The 12,009-nt window shown below is 36.1% G+C and overlaps 1 protein-coding gene across 9 annotated transcripts in view; it reads right to left on the bottom strand.

Annotated features, from left to right (window-relative positions):
* The window catches only part of SLC19A3 (solute carrier family 19 member 3), a 66,386-nt gene that overhangs the window by 6,126 nt on the left and 48,251 nt on the right, over nt 1–12,009 (bottom strand). For all 9 annotated transcript variants that reach the window (XM_047721593.1, XM_047721592.1, XM_047721603.1 and 6 more), the window contains 2 exons: nt 9,569–9,761; nt 3,447–3,588 (listed from right to left, as the gene is read on the bottom strand). In XM_047721593.1, coding sequence (XP_047577549.1) covers nt 3,447–3,588; nt 9,569–9,761 — 335 coding nt within the window. The remainder of the gene's footprint in view (nt 1–3,446; nt 3,589–9,568; nt 9,762–12,009) is intronic.

Consider the following 12,009-nt stretch of genomic DNA (forward strand, 5'->3'; position numbering starts at 1 on the left):
GAACCGGGTGGGGAGTGAGAGCAATGGAAGGATATAGTAACAGGTAACCAACCTGTGAGTAATTGGGTGTTTTCATGTGAAACCTAACAACGGGATTACTTTTTTAAAGATTTTATTTGTTTACTTATTTGGGGAGGTGGAGAGCAAGCATACAGGGGGAGGAGCAGAGGGAGAGGATGAAGGGTATAATTTCCAGAAGACTATCTGCTGAGTGTAGAGCCTGATGCCAGGCTCCATCTCAAGACCATGAGATCATGACCTGAGCTGAAACCAAGAGTCAGACACTTAACTGACTGAGCCACTCAGGTGCCCCTCAAAAGGATTATTTTTTAAAAAATTAACCTTTTTGGATTTGTGTGATTGTTCACCCACTCCGTCTAAAAGTCCCTCATATTTATACCTACGAATTTTGTCTATTTTTTAAAAACAAAATTCCCCCCTGAAAATTATTTTATATCATTAGTGTACCACAGTGTTCTTATGCCTTCAATAAAGCTATATTCTAAAGTTACTGCTTCTTACATAACTAGCTAAATTACTTCTTAGCTTTTTCTAGATGAGGTAAAAAGATTCTTTTAGCTGCTCTCATGGGCATTTTTCCCCTAGCCTTTCAGTAATATTCAAAGATATACGTGGAAACTTTTTTTAAAGATCTCTATGGTCCTTTTAAATTGAGAAATCTATAAAAGCCTATGTTGGGATAACAGGCTGAGAAATAATGAGGAAGTGGAGGAATTAGTTCAGGATGCTTCAATGCAAATTTCTTCCCACCGAATCTCTAAGTTCTATGAAAATGCTGACTTAGGTTGTAGTTTCTATTTTTTAGATTCCAATCTTTTAAAATGGCACTTGAAATTATATTAAGAAGCTCATGGGATATCATTAAGTGCATAACCAATGATAAATGGACATTTATGATCGAGACTTGGGAGTTATTAATCAATATAGCTCTTTATTCTTGGTTTTCTGAAATTAATCCAAGCGTATTTCATTAGATTTCTACCCAAAATCAATTTTAAGAGGGCTGCTTTTCAAACCCAGAAATCTGCAGTAACACTTTTTTGTCTGGGGGATATTTGATAGAAATAGGGGTTGTCTTCCCTTATGCCTTTGGACTGTATATTTTGTGCTTACCCTGCTCTGGCACCTGGGGAAACTAGTACTTTATTTAGGAGTTGAGTTTTACTTTACCTAACTAACATGAAAGAATCTCAAAGAAAGTTGTTGTAGCATTGAGGATAGTGGCAGAGATGATAAGACAAGATAGGAATACAAAGAAAGATTTTAGAGGAGTGCCCTGAATCTAGATCCCTTGGTTGAGAAGATAAAAGGATTTGGAAATCTTGGCTTATCAGGGGAAACAAAAATGAAGCGTGACTTTTTCTGCCAAACTTAATTTTCACCCCCGGCTTTGGATGTCCACGTGAGCTCCTCCGAAAGGTCAAAATTTATTGATTTTCCCACAAAGTTGTCATTTAAATCAGGTTACACAAAAAGTGCAAGGAGGAGGATGGACAGACTGCCAGGCAATTTTCTTCTTAAGTTCTGGGTTGCCTCCTTCAGTTCTAGGAATTCATTAATTTCAGATTAAGACTCAATGGATTTGTGGAAAAATAAAGGAGATATCTGGAGGATATTCCTGCAGAAGTCCTCAGAAAAGGTAAGTGCATCCTAACAGAATTGACTCATGTGAGTATCTCTTGTTTCTTTGTATTAAGAAAGGAGAGAGACACATCTATGCATTGAGTGCACTGTAGCCTGGGAATGGCAAATTTTATAGGCAGGCATTTAATCTGTGTAAGAACTCATGAAGTAGGTATTATATTTTCCATTCTACTGAAGAGAAAACAGACATTAAAAAAAGAAATTACAGGGGGCACCCAGGTGGCTCTGTTGGTTAAGTGTCTGCCTTCAGCTCAGGTCATGGTCCCAGGGTCCTGGGATCGAATCCCATATCAGGCTCCTTGCCCAGTGGGGAATCTGCTTTCCCCTCTCCCTCTGTGCTCTCTCATGCTCTCTCGGGTAATAAATAAAATCTTTAAAAAAATTATATCTCTAGGGGAAGAATGAGGAAATGTGTGGCAGGTACAGATGAAATAAGATTGGCCATAAATTTGAGTGATGGATGCCTGGGATATCATGACACTATTCTTTCTAGTTTTATAATAGAATTAAAAGTTCTTAAGAAATCACTCATAGGGGCACCTGGGTGGCTCAGCGGGTTAAAGCCGCTGCCTTCGGCTCAGGTCATGACCCCAGGGTCCTGGGATCGAGACCCGCATCAGGCTATCTGCTCAGCAGGGAGCCTGCTTCCCTCTCTCTCTCTCTGCCTGCCTCTCTGCCTGCTTGTGATCTCTGTCTGTCAAATAAATAAAATCTTTAAAAAAAAAAAGAAATCACTTGTAAACATCAAGATTTATATCCATACTTTGTTGATTTCAGGCTTGTGCTCTCTTGATCACATCACATACCCAATGATTTCTAAAAAGCTGGAAAGCTGGATGATAAAATAGGAATTTAAATTTTATTTTAGAAAGTAACAACTGATCTCTTTATGTCTTCAAAAAGACACGAGCCTATAGTAATCTTACTTTTAATATTTATTCAATGAAGTTATCTTTCCTTCTGTTAAACTAGTTTGAGATTAAAATAGATTTCTTAAATACTACTCATTCAATTGTGTATCCTGAAATGATTTCTTTTTCTCTTTTTGTTTTTAAAGAAGATGACTCAATATTCTAAGCATTTGCATTAGGGATGTGTAGAGACATGTAAGATCTACCATTTTGTCCATGAGACTGAGTAGGCTTATGAAATCTGTGAACTAAGCATTCATAAGATTGAATTTTAACCAGGGCAAGAAAAACATTTAGCTGTGGGTAATGAGAACCTCTTAAACTGGAATGACTTATGGGTCTATTTTAGGTAATGCTTTCATTCTTTCACCTGCTCAATGAAAAGGTCACCTGTTTAATGAAAAAGTTTCCTAAGAAATAGAATGTATTTTAACTACATCGTATTTATACCTCTCAGTATAAAATTATTCCAGTGAAGACACCGTGCTAAATGAAAACAAGCCAGAAATAAAAGGCTATGTCTCTATGATTCCATTTATATGACTTCCTAAAATGACAAAACGATAGGGATTGAAAACCCATCAATTGACTGGGGAGGTAGCATGGAGAGAGGCAGCTGACAGCAAGGGGGGCAGGCATTGTCTGGCTGAAAGGGTGGTTCTTTATTTTCATGTGGTGGTGGCTACACAGCTGTGTGTTTGCCCAAATTAATAGAACTGTAAATAAATTTTTTATATGTCAATTTATTTTATGAAAATTATATCTCAGCAAGTCCAATTACTATGTGTAATAATATAAACATATGTATGTGTGTGTATAGTTTTCAAAGTATACCTCTGTGTCAGTGAGGGCACAGAGGCATGCCCTTACCTGGATGCTGACCGGAAGCCCCAGTCCCTGGTTGTCAACCACAGCTACAGTCATGACAGTCTGGATCACCAGGGCAATGAAGGTGTTGATTCCGAACACCAGGGCATAGCGTTCCACACTGAGATTAACAGCAACCTGAAATCTAAAAGTGTACAAATGGAAAGAGTTTTGAAAGTACACATATGTGGGCTTCTATTTTGTTCAAAAAAATTTTTTTTATTCATTTGGGAGAGAGAGAAAGCAGAGAGAGCACACAAGTGACAGTGGGAAGAGGCAGAGCAAGAAGGAAAAGCAGACTCTTCACTGACTAGGAAGCTCTATTCAGGGCTTGATGTGGGGCTCCCCAGGACCCTGGGATCATGACCCGAGCTGAAGGCAGATGCTTAACCCACTGAGCCACCCAGGTGCCCACATATGTAGGCTTTTGAATACAGAGCAGGGAGTTGTGTTGTTTCCAAGATTTGTCTCCCCTCAGGCAGCCCAGGCTTCTGTTGAAGTTCTTGCTGAAAAGTTTTTCTAGCAGAGAAAAAGGAAAGAAGGGTAAATGGAATAGTGAGGTGTTATATTTTTAACATTCCATGTGATGTGATATATTATAAGAATTTAAAACTAATTAACCTTCTCTAAAATTAAGCCAAATATTCCAAATGTTCTGTAACTAAGGAACACTGAACATTATTGGACATGGATATGGTTTAACAGTCACTCTTTAACCTTGATATATCAATGAGTAAATCACAAGTCTATTCGATGAGTTTTTACTTATTTGGATTCTCTGCTGGATCATTGACTGTCTACATTAGCAGTTTCAGAGTCTAATAGATGAATTTTTCTCTGGAAAACTCACAAATTATTTGCTCTCACAGTTGGTTCAGTCTGTTAGTTCATTTTAAATAAATGATTGGGTTTTTGAATTTAGTCAGGCAAGACTGAAATATATGCATTCAAATTCTTCCATCTAATTTAGCTAAAATATTTATAACCTGAATTTATTTAAAAATATGAAAACAAATGGAAAATTTTAAACAATTTTTACATCCTCTCCCCAAATCCTCACATTAAAAAACAAATATAAGCATTTTAAAATTATGTGATTCAATAAAAATGTATTATTTCAGTGCAAAACATTACCAACATAACAAAACCCATAAATTATCCTGAATCCCACAAAGTGAATATAACATGTGGTCCAGGTGAGCCTTATAATTTCAGGAGTTTTTTGCTCTGCTAACAAATTTTCGTTTGGGGGAAAAAAAATGCTATACTAGGTAGATGCTCTTGAAACCTAGATTAAATCAAATGGCAGATTCCCTTTTAGTATACAGATTATTCCAGGTTGGAATCTTGATTTAATCTGTACAGATGCTTAAACAAAGTATCAGTGATTACTTTGTTTTGGATAAGACTTTCATATGTGGTAGATTCAGATAGAGGCGTAATGATGACCTCAGGCTCAGCGTGGCATTGAATGCTAAGCTTTTTCAGACTAAACCCAAAAATTACTTCCCAGGTAACTGAAATGACAAGGAATCATAGTATCTAAAACCTTTTTCAAAGCTCCTATTGGGTCATTTTACATAGGCATAAATCTACCATGCTGAGTACACTGCTCAGGGCTAATAAATTCTTGGGAACTGAATTGTATTCATGTTCTGTTAGGCAATTAACACTAAATACAGATAAGCCTGTAAGATAGTCTGTAATTTAAAGATAGAATCACTTTGAAATTTTATTTGATCATTTATGTTCCATATATTATGGCATTGTGGGATTCAATTTATCCATTTACCCTGTATGTTAAAGGAAGTCATAGGAACAATTTATAAAGCAAAGAAAAACATTGCTTTTTGCCCCCCCAAAAATTCAATAGCCTAAAGTTTTTTTAATGTTATATTATTGCATTTGTTCGTAGTTTTTTTTTTTTTTTAAGATTTTATTTATTTGAGAGAGAGAGAACATGAGCAGGAAAAGGGACAGAGGGAGAGGGAGAGAGAAGTGGATTCTCCGATGAGCAGGGAGCCTGACATAGGACTTGGTTCCAGGACCCCAGAATCATGACCTGAGCTGAAAGCAGATGCCTAACAGACTGAGTCACCCAGGTACCCCTTGCTTATTGTTATTGTTGTTGTTGTTTTCCAGAAATGCTAACCAAATGTTCATTATGAAGCAGGGACTTCATGGGCATACCAGTGCACGAGCGTGATTCTACTTTCACTCCAACAGGGAATACTTAACTGGACCCAGATAACGGCTTTGACTAATATTAATTAAATTTATCACTTTTGTCATGAAACAGAAATATGAAGTAAATATCTTCTTCTGTAGAATAATCAGATTTTTTTATATGAACTTCTTGTATCACATGATGGTTGAAACCATGGATGGTCAATCACCTTAGAATTTAGAATTTAGAATTAGAATCTTCCAAATCTGAACTCTAATCCTTTGCATTAGAAATACACTTATCCTACACATGCTAAATTTATTTTAAAAGTTTCTTAGAAGTTAGAGTAGTAAAAAGATGTAAGTGAGGTTACAGAGACTGGATTCACCTACAGAGAAAATTATATTCTATTAGTATTCTGAAGTTGGACATGGGAGTGATAATTTCATTTAGCACCAAATTTCGTGGATATTTGAGGTCAAGTTCTCTTCCCCACTCCCCTGTGAGTGTGTATCCTAACACTAAGATACTATTTGTTGAGTCCTGCCCAGTAATTAGATAATTTAATTAATGTAACCAAAGTTAATTACATCTAAAATAATACCCCTTTTCACTAAGGTTATCAGTCATCTGACTGAATTGACATATTAGATGAAAGATGATCATTGAGCTTTATGTAGAATGCTCTGATCATACTGTCTGGGAAAACCCTGACAATCAAAATATGAGTTCCATCTTCATGGCCTCTCAGAATCTTAGCATTCTTACTATTCCTATAGTTTAACCCTTGCTTCCTCATGTGTATAATAAATCATTCTGAGAATTTCTCAAAACATCAAAACATTTGGGTTGTTTGTTTTTTCCTAAACCATCTCATATTCTGACAGTTAATCTTACAATTTTTTTTCAAAATTTCCTATTTGTTTCTTTAGTAGAGCAAATTGACTCGCTTCACAGTATGCAATAAATATGCAGATGGCTGTGAACCAATCTGTTCTGAAATATTCAAGAATAATATACTTTTTACTTTTTCACTATATGAAAGCTGTGGTCAACAACAGTAAAAATAACTGAAAAAATTTTTTTTACTTATTTGCAAGGTCTCCATCTTCCTAAATGTAGCCATTGAGCATTAAATCAAACTAATTTAGGTTTGACTTAAGTTCCTTTTCCAAATCAAAAGTTAGACTGCTGAGAGAAAATGAAACCTTTCAAATAATTTCTAAAATAAAAGTGGGGGAAGATAGAGATCTCCTTGTTAAGATGTTGATGGTCAGGAAAGACTAAAATAACAATAAGAAAATAACAGGGCAAGCCAAAAATCATACTATTCCATAAAGAAAACATAAGTATAGTAAAGCTGCTGAAAATAAAATAAAAATAGAAAATCTTAGAAATAGCCAAAAGCAAAATTATCATCACATTTAGAGGAAGAACAACAATGAGAATGACAACAAACTCCTTAAGGCAAGCTGGAAGACAATGGAATAATAATAAACACTTAAAGTGTTGAATGGGGGAAAAAACACTATCAACTTAGAATTCTAATCAGCAAAAATATACTTTAAAATGACATAAAATGTATTTTCAAATAAATAAAATTTGAGCAAAATTGTCACCAGGTGGCTTGTACTAAAAGAAATGTTAAAATAAGTTTTCAGTGTGCCTGGGTGGCTCGGTTGGTTAAGTGACTGCCTTCAGCTCAGGTCATGGTCCTGGAGTCCCAGGATCGAGTCCCACATCAGGCTCCCTGCTCAGTGGGGAGTCTGTTTCTCCCTCTGACCTCTCCCCTCTCATGCTCCCTCTCTCTCATTCTCTTTCTCAAATAAATAAATAAAATATTTAAAAAAAATAAAATAAGTTTTCAGGCCCGGGGAATCAATAGCAGATGGAAACATGGACCTACAGAAAGAAATGAGAAGAATTAGGAATTGTAAATCTATGAGTAAATATAAAAGATTATTTTTTTGGTCCTAATTAAAAAATTGTTTTCCTGTTTAAAGTAAATAGACTAATAATGTATTGTAGGGTTTATAACAGAAACTGGAGTAAAATCTCTAAAACAGTAGAAGGCACAGGGAGTAAATGGAATTATGTTGCTGTAAAGTATTTACACACAAAGTGGTATAGTATTAATTTAACAAAAACTGATGAGTTAAAAATCTAATCCCACTAAAAACATAAAGACTTAGCCAAGAAAAACAAGAAAAATGGAATTAAAAATGAAAACTCAATTAACTTCAAAAGAGGAATAAAGGCAAATGAAAGGTGGGACAAATAGTAAACAACAAACTGGTAGATAGAAACTCAATTGTAAGTTACATGGAGTTCATGGGTGAGCCTCTTGAATGTACAAATTAATGTTTTAAATGAATGTTCATGCATTTTTTGAATATATGATTAATGCTTTTGATCAAATCTGGGAACTTTCTCACCATTATCACAACACTTTTTTTCTCCTTTATGTTCACTTCTTCTGGGACTTCATAATGCATATATTGATATAGTTTTTTGTGTTCCATAGGTCTCTAAGAAAAATTTAAGGCCAAATAGCATGTCCAAGATTATACAGCTGATGTTAGGTCAAGGAAAATATTTTTAGATGTTTGCTTTGTCTTTGATCAACTTCCTAATTAAAATTAAACATACTGCCACACAGGAAATTATGAGCAATACCTACCTAGTCCTTTTTTAGGCATTCTCTAGGCAACATTCATCACTTCCTTAGCTCATTTTCTTTCTATTCTAATTAACCGAGATAAAATATTCCCTATCTTTAAACTACTGTATGATTTAATGTTTCTTATTTTTATATGTAGTTTTATAGAACAGCTTCAGTTCTACAGCTGCTCTGAGACTATTTGATAATTTGTTTCAAAAAGAAACAGATGTGCTATGATTATTCAAGCAAGTAGGGGGTGAAAACTAAACCGAGTCAAAATTAGATACAATCACATATCAATAAATAAAACAAAATCAAATTGGAGAAATTAGAACTATGGTACACTGTTGGTGGGAATACAAAATGGTACAGCCATTATGGAGAACAGTATGGAGGTCCCTGAACAAATTAAAAATAGAACTACCATACAATCCAGAAATTCCCACTTCTGAGTATTTATTGAAAATAATTGAAATCAGGACCTAGAAGAAATGAGAGCACTCCCATGTTCATTATACTGCTATTCATAATAACCAAGATGTGGAAACAACCTAAACGTCTGTAGATGGATTAATGAATAAAGAAAATGTGGTATATACGTACAACCGACTATAATTTAGCCTTAAAAAAAAAAAAAAAGGAAATCCTGCAATATGGGACAACATGGATGCATATTGGGTACAGTAAGCTACATGAAATGTTTCAGTCATAGAAGGACATATGTTGCATGATTCCACTGATATGAGTTGTCTAAAATAATCAAATTCATAGAAGGAAGAATAGAATGGTAGTTTCTAGGGGCTGCGTGAAGAGGAAAATTAAGTTGCTATTTAATGTGTATAAATACGTATCTTTCAGTTATGTATCATAAATAGGTTCTAGCAGTCTGATGTACAGTATTGTACCTACAGATAACAATCCTGCAGTGTGCACTTAAAAGTCTGCAAAGAGAGATAGAACTCATGTTACATGTTTTTACCAAATTAAAAAAAAGGAGGGCTATAAATGAAAAAAATTGATAAAATTATTCTGTTAAATAAATACAATAAAAAATATAAAAAATCAAAACCTCAGAGCATATTGCTATTTATTATGAGAACTTTGAATTTTTTTTGCCTGATTAATAACCTTAATCAAGTTCCAGGAGAAAGTCTGTTAAAATAGGAATATCGTTGTTGTCTCTTATATTAAGCATTAAATATAACATTGCAAATGCTATTCAGAAGAACTAGAAGAATAAATAAAGAAACCTGTTCTGTTGCTTGAGATTTAGATAAAGAAATGACAAATACTTACGCTGCTATCGTTATGAGAAGCATGTAACTTGACTTGAATATCACGAAACCAGCGTAGCACACCCAAATATTATTTGTGTAATGCATGAGAAGTAGAGAACCTGCATCCACTGCTGAGAACATTGCCAGGGCCATCTCTCCCAGGAGATCCCAGTTGACTTTCACACAGCCTGCTGTGAAGGCTGCCAGAGCCCCTGGAAAGGAAGGAATCAATATATATTACATCTTGTCATTCCACACATACAAAGTAGGATGATGTTTTGTTAAAATTCACACTGGATGGGCACTGAAGCATTTCCAGGCTATGTTAAAAAAAAAATGTTGACCAATCATGAACTCTGATTGAATGACAGTCACTTGATCCACCTCTGGGAAGTGTGCATATCTTTTTCTCTTAAAGTTTGAAATAGACCAACTGAATTTGGGTCTCCATAAATCACAGACTGGAATGGCCCCAGAGAGGCCACTTTTTCCTTTCTTCTTCCCTTTGCAGAAGATAAAACTTGGGTTCAGAAACCTGGTGTCAAACAAAAACAAATCCAGACTTTGATAGGGGGAGGCTTTATTTAGAAAAAAGAATTGCAATAGGAAGGACACTCTGATTGCCAAAATCTGCAAGCATCTTAAAATCAAACAGAAAGGGGCGCCTGGGTGGCTCAGTTGGTTAAGCAGCTGCCTTCGGCTCAGGTCATGATCCCAGCGTCCTGGGATCGAGTCCCGCATTGGGCTCCTTGCTCGTCAGGGAGCCTGCTTCTCCCTCTGCCTGCCATTCTGTCTGCCTGTGCTCGCTCTCTCTCCCTCTCTCTGACAAATAAATAAAAAAAAAAAAAATCAAACAGAAAAAGGGTTTACTTTTATAGTATAATCCTTCACTGTAGGGCAAGCAGCCATAAATGGGATCTTTGGAGAGGAAGCTGGACAAGGAAGGGGAAACGATCAGTGGAGACTGACAGGAAAGTGTCCTGCTGCGGTCCATTTTCAGAAGATGATGGGGGCTGGGGCACATTCCACCTCGTGTTGTGTTTACTCAGAATTGGGGCAAGCAGAATGTAAGGGGTCTGTAATAAGGAGACGAGCCTGACTCAAGTTCAGTCAAGAAAAAGCACCGTGGAAGGAACAGTCAGTTGTGAACACTTGGTGACCAAGTGAGGCACCAGGTTCTTCAGACTGAATGCCAGCCCTTGCTACCATGTCCTCCTCTGTGCCGCATAACAGATGTTCTAGCAAGAAGGGATTCTCTCTCTCTCTGTCCTTATCCCTGTTTTCTCTATCTTCTCTATAACATCAATTTAAAAATTCCCTCAAATCCCTAAAACATAACTATCTTCTTTTTAAGAATTCTCTCTATACACTTCCCCCATTTGTTGGTTTAATCATTCCCCTCTTTGTTGACTCATTTATTCACCTACTCACTCATCAAATGTTTCTGAGCTTCTCTGTGAGAAAATATGGTGGTAAACATTGGCTCCTTGCTCTTGAAAATAATATAGCCTACTGGAGAAATGAGATGTATCAATTTTTCATTTTAATAGTGTGTGACAGAATTGTAGAAATGCTGACCTTAACTCAAATTTAAACTAATCGTAACCTAGTGGTTCTCACAAAGGTGTTTTTGTCCTTCAAGGGAGACATGGCAGTATTTGAAGACAATTTTGGTTGTCATGACTTGTCAGGGGTGTGGGGTGGTGCTGGTGGTGGTATGTTAAGGGGATCTAGTGGGTTGGGACCGATGATGTTGTGGAACATCTTACAAAGCACAGGACAGCCCCCCAGGACAAAGAATTTCCCTGCCCAAAATGTCAGTATTGCTGGGGATGAGAAACTCTGACCCAAGCCCTACATGTAGTCACAAGACATACCCCCGGGACATATTCATGTGATGATATGTATTATATGGGTGTACATATAATATGTTCCTACAACGTGCTGTGAATGAAGTAATCAGTTGTCAGGTTTCTTGCTACCCTTAGCTTTCTTTCTTAAAGACATGGCTTAATTTACATAAGGCATTAGGTCAGCAAACCAGTCTACTTCACCTGGTTTCTGCCTAAAAATTTGACACTAATTAGGGTTCTTGAAATCACAAAGAGACTAAGGAAAAATTGTGTTTGGGGAGCTTTTAAAGAATGAATTTTATGCACATTTTACCTTTCCTACACATGCCTTCAGTAAGGGTACATTATCTAAAGAGAAGATTGTTTTCTCCCTTCTCCCAAGGAGCAAGTCCTTAGAGAGGAAAAGAGTCTAAGGTAAACAAATCCTAGAACAGGTTTCTAGGAGTCAAAATGGAATTTTTAGAAAGGGAAGTGAGAAGAATATTATCTCAACAATGGACCCTGAAATGTTCAATAAATATATGGGTGTGGAACACCCCAACTTCAAAAATAATATCTTCAAAGTCTTATTTGATGTGAAAGCTTTGTTATATCAGGAAAAACCATG

This window comes from Lutra lutra, chromosome 3 (genome assembly GCF_902655055.1).
Source record: "Lutra lutra chromosome 3, mLutLut1.2, whole genome shotgun sequence".
Lineage (NCBI taxonomy): Eukaryota > Metazoa > Chordata > Mammalia > Carnivora > Mustelidae > Lutra > Lutra lutra.